Raw genomic sequence first — 16,906 nt, 5'->3', positions numbered from 1 at the left:
TTTTGGTTAAGAGAACTTTTCATAATGTGCCCTCTCTCCGCAGCCCTTTGTAGAATGTAGATTCGAGAATGCGTGCGAAAACATTTGTATTGGGCCATTTCGCTCTATTTTCGCATGAAATGGAACCCTGCTTGTCGGACTGCACACATGAACAATAGCTACACACGGAAACAGCCAAATGCGCAGTTTTTCGATCATATTGGAATGACTACGCAAAAACGGCATCACATGCAGGCAAGATGTGCATAATAATGCCACGATTTATCACAAATTCAACAGGCGGTACAAGTTTCACTCGTGTGGCACACGCGGCTCTGCACTTATGGATGAACTATGCACGCTTCCACACTCAATGGTTAGCCTCTGTTGCGTTCTAGGAACACCGCACGCTTCACAACCGAAATAAGCCGAGCACCTCCGTCCTCATTTCCAAGCATTTAAATCGCTCAGGAGTCAGGACACACCAGTCTCATGGCGTAGTGCGAGTTTAAATATTCTCACTATCATTCATTATTGCAAACACGGTAGTCGTACACCGGCGTCCGGCCTACTGGATCAACTTTGAAGCACGGCATAGTCCTGAAACAGCACTGCACTCCTTGGACTCAGACTGCGACACAGCATCAAATATTTGTAGATTGAGACGGTTGAGATGCTCATTCAGCCTATGAGACTGCTTTCACAATTCACTCGCATAAATCCCCAGCGTTACACCACACCCGGCATAAGCGTATAACCAACACCACTGCAATACCCAGTCCCTCTTCCCTCCCTCTCCCCATCCCCCACACCTCACCACCTCTACTTAACGCCTTCACATACGCTACAGGAGATCGTAAAAATACTCCAGTCCCTGACCCAGCTCCCAGATGGAGATCCCGGTGCCGAGCTCCCGAGCCAGCTTCACTCGTTCCCTTACTGAGAGTAGTGTGGGGAAGAACACAGCGTGCTGGCCAACGTTGTCCTTTATCTAAAAGAATAACACGGAGATTCGGAGTTAGAATGGGGGAAGCAAAGGTTGGTAATGCAAGCAGATGAGCGGTGACAGTATGAAACCACAGAGTGGCGACGAAATTACATGAGAAATCCATCGAAAACGGCTGCTTGTTGAGCATTCAAAATAAATCATTTCGTGTCATGGATGTCGATCGAAGTTTGACGATAACAGGGAAAGAAGCAGAAACAAATACCGGCTCGATATTCAGCAGTCTTTACCCAGCCATTCCAACAGGAAACAAAGGTTCTACGTGCTCTCACTTACCTGGACCGCGTGTTTTAAGGTCTTCGACAGAATGGAAACAACTGTGTAACGTCCAAGTGCCAAAAGCCCACTGCGTTCCGATAACTGAGTTACGACTAGCCGGGAACACCCGTTTCGTGTGCTCTAACTTCCAACTCACCTGGAACACGTGTTCGGCGTGCTCGCGGTCCCAGACGATCTTGGTCTGTTGGGCTCCCGTCAGGAGCTCGATCAACTGGCGGCCCACGATCGGACCCCCGCTGCCCCTGGAGACAGACAAGAGCGTGTAGTGAAAATCGGTTAACGATTCAATGAGAGGAAAGGAGGCATTTCTACTTTCTAGTACATAGAACCAAGAAACAGGGTTATTTTTTACTAATAAAGTAGACGTCGAGATCTATGTTGACGCATGCGAGCACGGGCTCACACACAGTGAAAAGAAACTTCGAACTAATTTTTGGCAAGTAAAAGGATCAGTTTAGTCTATTTATATAAGGTATACAATTATGGGACAATTATAACAAGCTGTTTTAAAGACGTGCATTCGTTGGCAATTGGCATGTCTACGAATTAATGAATAAAGCCATCATATGAAACCATGCACCGTTGCATAACCGCAGCTCCACCGTCACCCACTTAATGTAGTCGTTTCCGTAGAAGTTGAGTCCTAGCAGGATCTGGTCCCGACCCTTGTATGTGGGCGCCAGGTCCTCCACACAGCGGCGCACCCAGCTCAGAGGGCTGTTGGGGCCTGCGGACGGGACAAAAAGGTGGTCAGACCTTGGGGACGTATGAAAGCTGTTAACTCATATTCACTAACGCACCCAGCTCAGAGGGCTGTTAGGGCCTGCGGACGGGACAGCCGGAGTTAGACTCAGCTTAGTGGACTATTAGGACACGTGGGAGCGGACAAACTGTCTGTCAGACCTGGAGGGTAACAGCTGTCCACTTATCAATGACACACCCAGCTCAGAGGGCTGTTGGGGCCTGGGGACGGGACAAAGGCTGGTCAGACCGCGGGGACGTACGACTGTTAACTCATATTCACTAACGCACCCAGCTCAGAGGGCTGCTGGGGCCTGCGGACGGGACAGTCGGAGTTAGACTCAACTCAGTGGACTGTTAGGACATGTGAGAGGGGACAAATTGTTTGTCAGGCCTGGAGACGAACGACAGCTGTCCACTTATCAATGACACACCCAGCTCAGTGGGCTGTTGGGGCCTGAGGACGAAATAAGACCTAGGAGTCAGACTAAGCTTCGAAGGCCGAAGTTAAAATCGGGACAGGACAGCCCCAGAGGTTAAACAGTCTGTTTGAACATGACGCCACCAAACAGACCATACTAGACCCAGGAGAATGTTAAAACCAGTGAACGGGACAGATCCTGGAGAAATCCAGGCCAGTTAGCCACTAGGCCCTGGGGATACCATCCCATCCATTCAAAGCCAATCTGTTACTGCAATTATAATATAATTCCCGGTCTGAACAGCTCTGCGGCTCTTACCCGGCCGCCGTGGAGACGAGTAGTCATACGTCATCAGAGAGAAAAAGTCCACGTCATCCTTCAGAGCAAAGAACTCGTCCCGCGAAAAGAATCCCGGGGTGCCTCTGAAACACACACGCGATTTCGGGGATTAATAAAATGCATGCTGCAGCTACAAAACCAGCTCACACCGTGAACCATGGGTCAGCGTCAACGCTTCATCGATCCCTGTTAGCGAAACAACCATTACAGAGCCCTAAATTAGAGGGAAGCGGTTAGCCACGGTTTCTTGCAATAATTTGTTAAGAAAACATTCAGACCAGCCATATAACTCTTGTCAAGATGTCTAGAATGAAGTGGTTGCAAAACTGCCATTCCTCACGTCTGTCGTTGTCCTATGGCACCAATACCGGCAACACTCACCCCCTGTTGATGGGCGGAGGAATGGCCAGCACCACAATCAGGCGACGGTGGCGGAGCGCTGCGGCCACTTCCCGAACTACAGTTACCAGATCGGGCCGCCGCTGACCGCCCAGTTGGCTCCAGACCTCCAGCACGGCGCCGTCCATCTGCAGACTCTGAAAACACGGGGCATTATGAAGGTGATAAGCTCAAGTCGTGGGGCGATTGATGGACAGATCAAAGAAGGGGCTGATTTAGTGGACTACTGCAATAGTGGACGGAATTCCTATCAAAAGGCACGGAATCCAACCTACTTCCGTACAGGTGGCTCGAGCGCCGCCAGTCTCAGTATTTCACTCATTCCCTCTACCGTAACCCGCTAGCCGTTTCTCTATCCCCCTCCCCCCAAGTCCAATTCTTCCATCTCAATACCAACCCACACTGGAATCTCTTCACTTCACTTCATAGAGCCGTCACTTCACCTCAGCCCCACCCACCTGAATTCCCTCCGCTATGGTATCGGCCAGCTGCTTCCGCTGCGCGTCCCGCTGGAACAGTTTCATGTAGTCCTGGCCGGTGAATTCCTCGAACAGGAGACGTGGAATGACTGAAACGGGAACACGGTCGGAGAGTTAGCGTGGGGTCGAAACTGACTGAGGAGGACGGTAGCGGGAGGTTGAGGGCAAGGCTAGATAAACCGCATTTTACAAACAGTCCTTAAACTGATGCGATGAGATGACATGAATATGATGACGAGCTTCGAATGGATAAAAGGAGTTTCACAAAGCGTCTCCGGGTAAACGTCAATAATAGTTAATCGAGGATTCATTCACAAGTTTCGGAAAACAAAACCAATATGCAAACCACGTTTTAGAGACGGACCATGATGATCATGATGTAAGATCGACAAAGTCCGCACATTTAGCCAGCTGTATCCGAGACTGTAAGCTCTGGCTCACCAAGCAAAGGTTAAGTAGTTCCCTCACAGTCCCTCACATATTCTAGCAATTCCTGTCAGCCTGTCTCCTTGTCTATTTGCCCGCTGACGAGGGGTCGCTAGATGTCAGGGACTGTAAAGAAATTAGCGGTCCGCTCCTCTACCGATACCGACCTTTGACGTCTCGGGCGGCGCCCGTTTTCCTGACGTCGGCCACCCACCCGGCGTCCACATCGTGAGTACCCGTGATGGTGTAGCCTGCCGGCGGTACACGGAGATCATGTGACCGCAGATGTAGATCACGAGTACGTCAAACGGTATGGCAGGTGAATACACGACCACGGTGGTGCCTTAAAACATCCCAGCCATAACATAGTGGAGGAAAACAGCAGAAGTGATGGCTTATAGAGCATAACTACCACTCACCAGAGCCAACGCTACCGCAAAACGATAGCTAGATGAGCTGAAAGGCAGGAAGTAAGAGAAGCCGAGAGGTCGAGATACTAGTCTGACGCCTGGATGGCCGAGGGCCTACCTTCCGCGGTTGGTCGGACCTGCAGCCACACTGGAGACACCAGGCTGAACTTGCCGAATGTTTTGGCCACGTCGTAGCCGTGGTTGTTCCACTGTGGACGTCGGGGTGTTACGTGGTCAAAGGCGATAGGCCTCACGCAGGTATGATGATGCATTTTGGAGTAGTGTGACATGTGCATGGACTTTCGAGTACGAGCATCAAGAGCGACGTCGGGTGCCACGAAGGGCGCCACCGCACCAGCCCACATCTAGCATCAGATAAATCCGAACCGACCCACACCCGACCATGCCAGCTAGAACACCGCACCCAAGTCCGTTCTATCAGTCTTGACATCTACCATTTTTCGCCACACAATTCATCTCGATTCACCGATAACATTGCAGCCCTGCATAGCATCGCGACAAATCCGTACCAAATCTATTCCTGTCGAAGAATCTCACTCGTCAGTGTCAATGTCAGGGGAGCAGTGTCGATGGTTACACGATACCGGGCCGATCGACCGCCGACGGATATGCTTGGGTCGCCGGCTGGGGAGGGGGGGGGGGGGCTCCTAATGATAACAGAACAATATATTGCAAAAGGCCTGTACACATTCAGCTGTTGTGCTGTTGTCAGCTGAAATAGGCTCCGCCCACCGCTTCTGGCTGACGGAACTGTATACATTTGGCTGATGAGAAATGTCAGCACTGGCTGACTGTTTACAAATATGGCGTTGTAAACAAATATTTCGTCTCATCTTCATGTTCTTTATTAAAACAATACTTAAGCAGTTAGATATATTATCAAAATATTAACTGACAATGTGCGAAAGTAATAAGTATTTTTCTTGTATCGACAATTAATTATGAAACCAAATATATGTGAATAGCGCCAACATGGTGTCCAAATTTCATTTATCTGCAGTGCTCAATAAAAATCTGGCACGTGATTTGCTTTCATGCGCCACTACCAGTGTCTTAATGCGTCATTTATGGCTTTTGCTGACGGCTCGGCATCTCTGCACTTGCTTTCTCGTAGCAGCACAGCCCGTCAGCCCATGCTGCCGGCAGCAGAGAGGTGACGTCATGTTGCATGTGCAACATACCGTCATCAATTTTTCAGCCAATAGTGTGAGTGATTCTCGGCTGACAACAGCACAGCAGCTGAATGTGTACAGGCCTAAATATTGCAGAACTTACTGGTGTTACATATCCCAGCACATGGCTAGGGAATGTAGCCTGGGAAGCTGTGCTACCCTGGTAGGTGGCATGTTGAGCCACAATCTCTGAAGCTGTGATGTCCTCCTTCACTAGGTGACGCTCCTCCACAGAGGATGCCACAGGTCCTGACTGGAAGACAAGATAGAGAATGAGGAAGAAGAAACATGAATCCAGAAACAGTCTCAAGCACGTCATAACATGACAACAACATGACAATAAAATAGCACAGAATAATGTGGAAAGACATCAAGATAACATCACATGAAAATTAGAAAGAGGAAAAGCAAAGCAAATCAGCATTCTTACCATAACAGGCACATCCTTGATGGAGTTTTCTGTGCCAAAGGTGATCAGCACACCAAAGACGACTCCCAGCACGGCTACACATGCTGCAAGTGTTCCGAGGCACCCAACACCAGCATTTGCTGGGTCCTGAAATAAGATAATTCAGAATGCTTTAATTTCATTAGCATTTAATGCAATGAACATTAAACTCTCCAACAAAAACCCATGATATTGAGCTGTAAATGCTTATATCTTCAAAAAAATGAAAACTACAATCTTATGCAATGAATGTAAAAAAATGATGCAACATACCTCTTCTGATGAGTCATCTCTCTTCAACCTGGGCCTGGTAGAATGATTCGCCCCCTTTTTCGCCATTTTATTGCTTGGGTGGGAGGGTTAGGCTTAATCTGAAAAAAAAAACAAAATGCTCAATTTTATTCAATTCTCAATCCATTTATCTCGACTCAGTGAAAAAAAAAATAAAAAGCACCCAAAGCCGTGTTTCGAATCGCATAAAACGTGAACTAGATGATAAAACATAACCAATCAATATGGAGTATTTTGCTTCGCTAGCCAACGGCAACCAATCAAATGTCAGCCTTTCTGCTCGTGATAGAACCCAGAACAGCCAGGATAGAAAATGTTGCGCCACATCTGGCAATTGCTTACTTACATGTGGGCAAGATTCTTACAACATGTGGGTGCATGGCATGCTTCCTACTTCTACTCGTTGAGTCCTAAGGTTTCTCTTCTCACTTCTTACACGTGGGCGTCGGGACTCGGGAGTATCTCACACCGGTAAGTGGAACACCAATGCTACACGTACATTAGTCTGCAGATCCTTTCCGTAGAATAATTAGGTGCCAGTGCCTGTCAAAAGTTATTAATGTTTGTATACAAACATGTCAGGTTATAACCTGGCATTTCAGTCATTTATCCGTAGCTTATTATTTGCGACGTCTTTCCCCTTCTCTGACAATTTAGTTTAATATTTTGGTGATCTTTCTTTAATTAAATTCACAGTGATTTGTAGAAATTACATCCTGTGTATAAGATTCTTGCTGATGTGTGACATGACAGGACATGCTACAGCACGTGCTGCAGGCCTTCCGCAGGCTTCCTGGCCACCGACTGCTAGCTACCATGCCCAAGAATGTGGACCTGACTGAGCGGCGGGATGCCCGCTCTGCCAAGACCAAGAAGCTCAAGTCGTATGGTCCTCCAAGTCAGGTGAAACTGCAAGTGTTGGGGACAGGCGCAGAGGGTGCTCCACGGGCCCTCTATGTCTTCACCACTACAGCTAGGTGAATACCGCACCACAGCCGTTTCTCTAAAAGGGAAAGAGATGAGAATGAATTATTTTGGATTCAGCTGTCAGATTCTGCTACCAAAATTGCCAATTTTGAAATGTGTTTTGAGGAAATCATGGATCATTTTTTGTTCAGTGGATTTGCTTTTGTCATGTATACTTTGTAATTGCTTGTTTTGTTGGTGTAATGCGTCTTTGTTCATCCAATATATATTTTTTCATGTCTACTGAGGTCAACAAAAGAATTTGCGACTGACGAAATGATGCTTATGTGACAGCTTGTATGTTTCTGGCGTGCTCAGTGTGCACAACTGAGGTTTCTGACTTCTCCCTCTGTCTCTGTCTCCAGTTACCTCTTCAACTGTGGTGAGGGCACCCAGCGACTGTCGCACGAACGGAAGACACGTCTGGCGCGACTGGAGAATGTTTTTGTGACGTGTAACAGCTGGAGGAACGTTGGCGGTGTGCTGGGCGCCCTGCTGACCCTCAACGATATCGGGGTGCCGGCGCTGACACTGCATGGACCGCCAGGACTGGTGAGTGGGGGTTTCGGAGACCGTTCGACTGGGGTGTAGTGAGATGTCGGGATATCGATCGAAGTATTGCCGGGATGCTGATGAGACAGCTAAGACGGGTTTAGGGGTATTCACAAGACAGGATAGGTGAATGGGTGACTGAGTAGACCCCTTAGACAACCGAGACAAGCAAAGCGGATTTCGTGAGAGGGGGAGGGGGCGAGGCTACTAGTTCTGCCGGTGCTACTCATAGTCAGACGGGAAATCGAAGTCTTGGCGTCGTTCTCACTAAACTGATGTTGGTATAACTATTAGAGCTAAAATAGCTTGTGATGTTTTAGGCTAAGCATTTTACAGCATGAGCAGACTGATGTCGTTAGTTGATTCTTCTGGCGACGTCCACGACATTCAATGATAACTGTGTATTTATTGCGTCGTCTTTTTTATACGACTCCGTCTCTGCTAGCCTGGCGCCTGCTCAGACCTATCACCATGTTATCGCCTATTACAATCGATCTGACGCTGCTTTTCCCTCCCCTGTCGCCAGAGCTCCCTATATGATGACACGAGGAGTTTCATCCAGCTGCGGGGTATGAACGTCCAACATCGTTCCGATACCGACTCGGACTTTGTCGATGTCGGGCTCAAGGTCAGTGTGACGCCTGTCACGTGAAGCGTGTGGCGCTTTCTTTGGCGGCGCTGTCTTTCTCGTGGCGATATGCGTGGATGAAGAGAATGAATTTAGTGTAGCGGTTCCAACATTTGAACATGTTTTTATGCGCTTGGTTATAGTCGCGCAAGTATTGAATATTTAGTTTGCCGATGCCGATCCCTTCATACGAAGGCCAACCTATTCCATCATTTCATCGACTTCATTAGTGATGCCAATATCAACCCACTACAGTCTCACTTTAGAAGTCAGAGCCGTCTTAACCGACATGCGGGGAAATGTGAATTTTATTACGAAATGTTGTTAAGTTATACATAGTCTGGGATGGGAGCACGTATGTACTTATGCCTTTCCCCTCGCCCACCCATTCCCAGGTGCGTGCGGTACCCCTGTACGGGTCAGAAGTGAGACGAGATCCGCCTCCAGCTTCAGAGTCGCCCCCACGACCCAGCGTAGACTATTTCGCCTATGAGAGGACCGGGGGTCGCACTACGCCCACCACACCACCCACCGCGGCCAAGTCGCAGAGAGCGCCCCAGTTTGCAACAGCGGCGCCACGGTCGAACGAAGGGGCGCCACGATCTCACGGAGAGGGGCCAGCGGCGAGCGAAGGGTCGGTAGACCGAAGAGAAGTGGCGTACGCCTACGTTTGCACCGTACCTGACTGGCCCGGCCGACTTAGTCTGGAAAAATGTGTTAATCTTGGGGTGAAACCCGGACCACTGTTGGGCCGTCTAAAGGCGGGACATAATGTGGTGCTTGAAGATGGAACCGTGGTTCGTTCGGCAGATGTTACCTCACCAGACGAGCTCGGCCCTCAGTTTGTGGTACTGGAATTACCGTCCGCAGACTTCCTCCCCTCGCTCTCAGACTTAGACTCGTCCATTGACATGTCGCGCCTGACGGCGGTCGTTCATTTCTCACCGCCGGCTGTGATGGACGAGTCCATGTTCAGAACGTGGAGGGGAGGCCTGCCGGCGACTGTAAGGCATATCGTGCTTAACGAGGAGAGTCATGGCCATGGTAGTGAGGCGGTGCATCGACTGCAGCATCAGCTGAATACCATCGACTCGGATCTGTTTCCGCTACTGACCGGGGACGAGGTCAACTTCGGCATCATCCCAGCGAACGGCGGCACGGGAGCCTCGAATGGCACTGGAAACGGAGGTAAGTCGATGCATCAGATGGTGTTAAAAACTGCAGAGCTTTGTCCTCTTGAACTATCCATCGCTTTCTTTTCTGAAAGTAATTCTTTGTGTTACAGAGGCAACTTGTGTTCCAATCACTTTCAGTGAAATATTCTTGTCTCTTGTCTATAGTCACTGCCCGAAAACGCACCAGCTGCTCCTGACTTCTGGGGAAATTACTTATAAACTGCCTGTTAGTGCACCACCACAGAGATAAATATGTCTTAATCAACATTCAGCCACCTGTCCTAAGCTGTGGGTCATAATAAGCTATGCCATAGACGCACTATGGGTGGTACCGGTAGTGCTATATCGCCTTCTCGATCCTTCTCTACCGCCGTGCCTATCGTACTGTGTACCGGCCATTTCAGAAGTACCGGTCAATAAGAGAGCTCGCCTGTCATCAGACGCTAGCGAGCCGCCTACGGAGCCTACCGAACCACAACCGGACAGTAAAGGAGCGGGCGAGAGGAAGGAGACTGAGGGAGAGCCGGGGACGCTACTGCACCCGCCCTCCGGCTGGGGACTCAGTCTTCGGCCAGCCGCGCCGCCGGATACGTGAGTATTGCACCCTGTGGGGTCTGGGGGTGGGATGGAAAGGGGACTAAACTGTAATATTACACCTGCTGAGCTATCTCGGTTCTGTTGTGAGTTTCTCGATGGTAGTAAAGGACTGTTCAGTTGAATAAATCGCAATAGACTGTCATATGTTTTGAAGTGACATCAAGTGGCGCGGAGTACGAAACTTCGCTTTGGTGTCTGAAATATCGCTGTCTTGTTTCTCTTCAATCGCAATTATAGTGAATAGCAGAAAAAAATGATTGTGTTGAACGTCTTTACCATGTCTGTATAGCAACCGTGGCTAAACTAGATACTGTGGCTGCAGAAGCTGTGTTACGTCCGTGTTTCGCCCCTCTGACTGCCCCCTCCCCTTCTAACCACAGCGAAGGTGTCTTGCCAGTCACACCCGAGGTATACCGCGCCGAGCTGGCCGCCGATGAGACGTTTGTGGCGCGGCTGGACGAGTACCGACGCGCCCGGTCTGCCCTGCCTCCGTCGGATGATGTGTACCCACAGACTGTATTCCTGGGTACGGGCAGCTCGATTCCAAACAAGAAACGGAATACGAGTGGGATTCTGGTGAACCTCAGGTGAGCCGCACGGCGACATTGCCGTAAAAATGGAAACGTTTCTGGCTTAGGCTGAAATGCAGTATGAATTATGTGACGCTCTTAGTTGGAATTATTTGTCATACTCGTGTAAAAACTACACCACCGATTTATGTCGGTCGCCGTGGTTTTGTAACGGAACATAATTCAAAATATATCGCTGGTTTAAAACTCAAAGGGATGGCCTGGAACAAATGTGTTACTTCAAATACCTGCCTGGACTGAGGGTAGCTTTGGTATCACTTCCCTTCGTCTCCAGTGAGAAGCATAGCATCTTGCTCGACTGCGGCGAGGGTACGCACGGTCAGCTGGTGCGACTCCAGGGCAGCGAGTGCGCGGCCGAGACCCTACGGCGACTGTCTGCCATCTACATATCGCATCTGCATGCCGATCATCACATCGGTAAGAAAGTGTAATGGGGAGGAGTTTACGGGAGCCGGGCTGAGCTATTGGGGTCAGACTTGGGAGGGTTGAGTTTGTTGTGGGGAATGAGGGGAAGGGTGGAGGGTGTCTACATGAGTGAATGATGGAGAGCATGACGTGTGACCCTGTCCGACCAACCGCGTTTGTAATTTGGAGAGATGTGGCTGGAGAACTGCTAATGGACTGAGGGCATTGGATGTCAATCTGATGAATAGCATAGTGGGCTACCCAACCGTCTTCGTGCAATGCAGCACGAGACGCAAGTAGTTTTTTAAATAAGCTACATAAAAGGAATCTGCATGTGACCCGGTACTCAACCACTGTCGCGTTCAGCTCGCCCTGACATTCTCGTCAGCTGCTAGTATTGGATTATGTGACTGCCCCGTACTCTGTCCATCGTCGCTCATCCTGAATCCCCCCTCTCCCCCTGATTTCTTCTGCCAGGTCTGATCAGTATCCTGGAGGCCCGCCGTCGAGCACTGGGCGCCGACCACAAACCGTGTCTACTGATGGCTCCAGCCCCCATCACCAATTATCTCAACATGTACCACACCAAGATGGCGCCGCTCAGGGGTGAGCTGTTACGTTAGAGAAAGCCGCAGCTAGATGGCTGCGTAATTGTGGACGTGGTGTCATGCTTATGTGTAGTTCGCTCGACATTACTTTGTTCATAGACTTCTGAAATAGTTCGTATTCCTCTGTATATATTCGTTGTTGAGGCCCTACAGTCGTTTTTATTATATTTAGAAGATCCGTCGTGGTCTCACCTAACCCTAAATGAAATGGTACCGTCTTATTCGTTAAGTTGTGACTTGTGAGCAATCATCTTGTGCGGCGAAGACATTCTCCCGTTAGAACGACTCAGTCTGAATTACAGCAAATCGTGAACATAAATATGAAGCTGTAATCGACATAACGTAATCTCCCTCTAACCGCCCTTCCCATCCCCCAGACACGTTCACTCTAGTCCACAACGCGGGCCTCCTTTCGAGCCGGTCACCGCCGCCGGACTGGATCACCCGCCGGCTCACGGAGGCCGGTCTGACTGAGTTCACCACCTGTTTAGTGCGACACTGTCCACTGGCGTACGGTGTACGGCTGGCCCACACGGAGGGACAAGAGGTGGTGTATTCGGGAGACACGAGGCCCTGTGATGAGCTGGTCGAACTGGGTAAGTGGTGAAGGGGAGCGGAATAGGAATGAATAGATCGAATGTGTCTGATTTGAAACTGTTTGTGGTTAACTGTCTTTCTCTGACCCTTTCTGCAATCTGCTTCGGGTTTTCAGCCACCCCATATTCTTCTCTATCGGATTTTGCGGTCTTGTTTTTTTTTTTAGGGTTTAACTTCTGATAACAAATGTTTTTGCTTTCATTTTTTCAAGATTTCATTCCATAACTGTTTTATTCCATTCGCCGTAAATAATGAATGCCTTATGAGAGGCGTCTGTGAGAGGAGCTATTATACTCCCTTGTCTTCAAAGTCTCAGTCATTATAAACGAGTAATTATTTTAAATGAAATCACTTATTGCACAACCGGTGCTGAAGCCCTCTATAACTAATTAATCTCGCTGCTGTCTCCAGGCCGCGGCTGTGACCTGCTCATCCACGAGGCCACCCACGAGGACGAACTACAGGAGGAGGCCGTACTGCGGGCACACTCCACCGTATCAGAGGCCATCGGTGAGTGACTAAATAGTAGAGGCCAGAGAGTGACGATATTGTTGGCATACTGTCGGGTATAACTATAAATTATAGCCCTTATACGGCTATTTGTTCTGAGTATTGACGTAGCAAGACAGTCGGAGCTGTAACCACTTTAAATTCATCGTTTTATTGATTGATTTTGTAAGTGTCGACACTGCGGGGAGAAATTGCACCTACTGTCGGTTATTTCTCCTCAGGCCACCAGTACTTGCGGTGGACACTGTCTCGTGAGGTCAAATGCTGGCTGTAGTGAAAGCTTGGTATTTTGTAATTGAATTTTAATCGATACTGATATAAAAAACGGGTACTGACTGCTGAGTATCGGTACTTTCAAAGTCAGCTGCGAATGGTCATTGCTCAGAGCCACTAGTTACTGAGTGAATTCGGGATCCAATCCCTGTCCCCTGATCTACTTCCCGTGTCGACTATACCACCCCTTCTGTTTCGTCCACACAGAGGTGGGAGTACGGATGGGCGCCCGTCACGTGCTGCTCACCCACTTCAGCCAGCGGTACGCCTCGCTACCGATGCTGCCGGAGCCGGCGCCGAACAACGTCGGAATTGCCTACGATAACATGGTGGTAAGTGAGGGGGAAGGAGGGAAAGTTGATGTTGGGACTGGCGGAACAGGGTGATTTGAATGGATGGGAATGAAGAAGGGAGGAAAGGTATGGTAACCGTGGGAGCGAGTAACTGGTTTCTGGAGGGATTAGGCGGAGTCAGGGTGCTTGGAATATGCTTGGGCAAGCTGTACTTGGCGCGTTTTTCCACTCCAAGCTGGATTAAATAGACGCTCGAATATTGTTTTTACGGTTGAATAATTTCTGCAGAATTGTTTTGTGTGTGTGATTTTTTAGGGGGGGGGGGGGTGGGGGGGGGGGGGTGGGTGGGTGTTGGGCTTTCGGTCCATTTAGACCATTGCAGAGCCTGGAGGATAATTAAAGGAATAAGGGTGAGACATTGATTTGGGCAGGCACCCTAGTGAGTCGCAGGGCTGAGCCCGTCCGACCAGCTGTCCTAATGATGGAAACAGATGATGGAAACGACGGAGCGGGTGTGGGTGGGTATTCCTGTTCAGTGTCCTGCCTCCCATGCCGTAGTGCGCGCCTTACCGGCTCCATCTCATTGCTGACTTCCCCCTCTTTCTTCAGATCAACCACGGCCACCTACCTCGGGTACCCCTGCTGTATCCCGCCCTGCGCCGGGCCTTCGCCGAATCATACGACCAGTGTGTTGAGCGGACAGCCAAACGACGCGACCGAAAACTGAGAGAGGCAGAGGTACTGGCTGAAGCCGAACGTACTGCGTGACGTCACTGGAACATCGTGACGTCAGTGGTGTTATGCTAAACGCTGTGTTGAAGCCTCCGTCGACGGTGTCAAGACTGGTTGGAGGTGGTGAAATGGTGTAGGTTTGCGGCCGAACTAGTCGACGACTCAGTTTTACAAAGTGCGCAATATTGCATGCATATTCTTGATTGGCACAGACAAAATGTGATGGAGGGTTTGATTGAAATTATTTCTTTTTCTGCTCAGAGTCGGACGAACCCGTACGATATGGTACTCTAAACTCTTTCGCTTGAAATTCTGCGCATGCTGTGCGGATGTCGCGATAAGAACATTTTTGATACGTGATTTGACCGGGGCTATGGGACGCCGCTGATCTTTCTCCTCGCATGCAGTTAGAGCGTCGTTAGGGGGCACTGTGATACGATTAGAGGACGCCAGAGGCGAGTGCATGGCTCGCTGTGTTTCTAGTTTTGCGAACTTGTTATTTTCCGTTGTTGAGTGATCGGTGTTGATATAATATATCAATTTCTTTTCAGATATGTTTTCTTTATTATGATATTGGAAGTTCACTTAGTTGAAGATTTGTCGATTTCTGGTAACACATCAACCAAAGAATCTTTAACATCGAGCGACCTGACGGACAGGGTGCGAATTACTGCAATAAGACATTTTTTAGGGGAAAAATATGCAGCCCGGTCCGTAAAACATTTCATCTAATAATTCATGTTGGCTCCTGCCAAACACGATTGATCGTGGCAATCTTTCGTTAGCGAAGAATGGGTTAATTGGACGTCGTTTCTGTAATAAGCGGCAGCCGCCAGGACTTGTCCGGGTCAGGGGCGTAGCCAAGGGGGGGGGGCATAGGGGCCATGCCCCCCCCCCCCTGGAGCCCTGAAGGGCCCCCATCGCGGTGTCATAAGTACGGTAAGGGGCACAATAAAAGTAGCGTAAGGGCCCCTCGGGCACTCCACTGGGTTCGCGGGGGCCTTTCGGGCCTGAGACCTTGCCGCTAGGGCCCTCTGGGCTCTCTTCATTGGTTATAAAAGGGCCCTTTGGGCCTGAGGCTTTGCCACTGGGCCCCTCGGGGCCCTCTCCATTGGGTTCGCAGGGGCCCTTCGTAATTAAGGTAGTTAAGCAAATAACTACGTCATTAGCCCGTCCCGTAGCTCAGTTGGTAGAGCGTTGGACTCCGCGTGGTGAGAGCACGCGTTCCCGACGTTATAACAGTCCGGGTTCGAAGCGCGACGGGCGGTCGACATTTATGGGCCTCCTGACACCTGTATGGTTGCGGTTGGTGGCAGGCCGTAGCCAGGCGAAGTCAGTGAGGGGACCGGCCGTGCGCGGCTATGTGCGCACGTTAAACTTTGGACTCTAAATTCTGCCATAGCACTGGAATTGCGCGATCGGAGGGTAGAGGGCAGGATCACCGCAACAAGCTTCGCTTAGCGGTGGCTCTGTCCTTGTGAATCCTTCCTATCAAAAGGTTCGGGCTAAATTTATAAAAAAAAAAATGTTGGGCCCCTTCGCCCACATGGGTCCCTTTCGGTTTCATTGCCCCCTCCCTCCTGAAGAAAATCCTGGCTACACCCCTGCCCTTAGACGGCTTACATGACCCTCAGACGGCTTACGAGGCTCTCATGGGCTGTAGGGGCCTTTGGCGGTCTGAAGGACCCTCATCCGACCTACCTCAAGACCGCCTTCAGAACCGGCTGAGCGACTCTATTGAAGCTATTCGTGGGCCTATCTAGCAGGGACCCATGGACTGATTGCCCCTCAGTTCTAACATTTTTTTTTCATTTTTTAATTTTTTTTTTTTAATTTATTTGGGCCCCCTCCAAAAAATAGTGGATGAAAATCCGATGACTTTTTGGATTTTGAGGGGGTTTGCCTTGGGCCCCTGTAAGTTTGGTCCCCTCCTGGAGGAAATCCTGGCTACGCCCCTGGTCGGGATCTAGTGAAATGTCACATCATTTCCGTTCAGGTCATGCATGACCTTGACCCGTGATCACCTGTTCGTGCTGACATTGCAAGTTAAAATCATAAAACATTCGACGCGTCTTGAAGAAAAAGCCAGTGAAACGGAACACCGATGTCATACAAGCGTCGCATAACAAGTAAGGTCCTACAAAAAAAAACAATGTTTCCTCAAACATTGACGTTTTTGTCCCTCGGAGGTCAAACCGGTCAAAGCACACCGACGAAAGAATGAAATGAAGAGCCACTGAATGTTTCATCTCGTAGTCGTCACTGTCACATTTCATAAGTAGCATTTCACAACCAATTTGTCCGAACAATGTCCAATCCAAATCGACCATGCAGCTGAGCACCTATGATGGCCCATGGCCTCAGGCCACCTGACCCCGACTTGGCAGCAAACGACATAAAGCATATCGTATCATGATTCTGACGAGCTTCAAGACGCTGTTCACGGCGTCGGCGACTGGCGTTGCATACTGCATAGCTTAGCGGGAGTCTAGTAAGACTCGTGAACGACGAACGTAAAAACGGCTCGCGGTAGAAAGTAAAAACCGTCGGGCCTCTGGTACGCACAAT

The 16,906-nt window shown here is 49.6% G+C and overlaps 2 protein-coding genes across 8 annotated transcripts; one reads left to right on the top strand and one right to left on the bottom strand.

The window, feature by feature from the left end:
* Positions 1-69: 69 nt before the first annotated feature.
* Positions 70-6,777, bottom strand: LOC122367239 (chitinase domain-containing protein 1-like). 2 transcript variants are annotated; one of them, XM_043340178.1, is made up of 12 exons: positions 6,759-6,777; positions 6,395-6,492; positions 6,104-6,229; positions 5,777-5,926; positions 4,599-4,689; positions 4,238-4,321; positions 3,624-3,733; positions 3,148-3,302; positions 2,746-2,849; positions 1,877-1,991; positions 1,401-1,506; positions 70-970 (listed from the first exon to the last, which is right to left on the bottom strand). In XM_043340178.1, the coding sequence occupies exons 2-12, from the start codon at positions 6,458-6,460 to the stop codon at positions 824-826; spliced, it is 1,254 nt and encodes a 417-aa protein (XP_043196113.1). In that variant the 5' UTR covers positions 6,461-6,492; positions 6,759-6,777; the 3' UTR covers positions 70-823. The 2 variants fall into 2 exon arrangements, with proteins under 2 accessions (XP_043196113.1, XP_043196111.1); XM_043340176.1 differs by lacking the exon at positions 6,759-6,777 and having other exon boundaries at positions 6,395-6,552.
* Positions 6,651-14,890, top strand: LOC122367234 (ribonuclease Z, mitochondrial-like). Of its 6 annotated transcripts, none has more exons than XM_043340157.1 (13): positions 6,651-6,883; positions 7,190-7,389; positions 7,744-7,930; positions 8,457-8,558; positions 8,954-9,746; positions 10,174-10,324; positions 10,711-10,917; positions 11,195-11,337; positions 11,803-11,931; positions 12,311-12,529; positions 12,942-13,040; positions 13,521-13,645; positions 14,216-14,890. In XM_043340157.1, the coding sequence occupies exons 2-13, from the start codon at positions 7,229-7,231 to the stop codon at positions 14,372-14,374; spliced, it is 2,475 nt and encodes an 824-aa protein (XP_043196092.1). In that variant the 5' UTR covers positions 6,651-6,883; positions 7,190-7,228; the 3' UTR covers positions 14,375-14,890. The 6 variants fall into 6 exon arrangements, with proteins under 6 accessions (XP_043196092.1, XP_043196090.1, XP_043196091.1 ...); XM_043340155.1 differs by having other exon boundaries at positions 10,138-10,324; XM_043340156.1 differs by having other exon boundaries at positions 7,178-7,389.
* The last annotated feature ends 2,016 nt before the right edge of the window (positions 14,891-16,906 follow it).

Source organism: Amphibalanus amphitrite, unplaced genomic scaffold, assembly GCF_019059575.1.
Source record: "Amphibalanus amphitrite isolate SeventyFive unplaced genomic scaffold, NRLGWU_Aamphi_draft 000859F_arrow, whole genome shotgun sequence".
Classification (NCBI taxonomy): domain Eukaryota; kingdom Metazoa; phylum Arthropoda; class Thecostraca; order Balanomorpha; family Balanidae; genus Amphibalanus; species Amphibalanus amphitrite.
Note: the sequence above shows the minus strand (reverse complement) of the source record. Positions and strands in the feature narration are given on the sequence as shown.

Excerpts from the sequence above, each read along its gene's own strand:
- LOC122367239 (XM_043340178.1), bottom strand. The coding sequence starts at position 6,460 with ATGGCGAAAAAGGGGGCGAATCATTCTACCAGGCCCAGGTTGAAGAGA. Across the intron at positions 3,734-4,237 it reads CGCCGCCCGAGACGTCAAAG|TCATTCCACGTCTCCTGTTC; the intron begins GTCGGTATCGGT and ends TTCCCGTTTCAG. Across the intron at positions 971-1,400 it reads ACGCCGAACACGTGTTCCAG|ATAAAGGACAACGTTGGCCA; the intron begins GTGAGTTGGAAG and ends TTATTCTTTTAG.
- LOC122367234 (XM_043340152.1), top strand. The coding sequence starts at position 7,169 with ATGCTACAGCACGTGCTGCAGGCCTTCCGCAGGCTTCCTGGCCACCGA. Across the intron at positions 7,931-8,456 it reads TGCATGGACCGCCAGGACTG|AGCTCCCTATATGATGACAC; the intron begins GTGAGTGGGGGT and ends CCCTGTCGCCAG. Across the intron at positions 9,747-10,137 it reads GAATGGCACTGGAAACGGAG|AAGTACCGGTCAATAAGAGA; the intron begins GTAAGTCGATGC and ends CGGCCATTTCAG.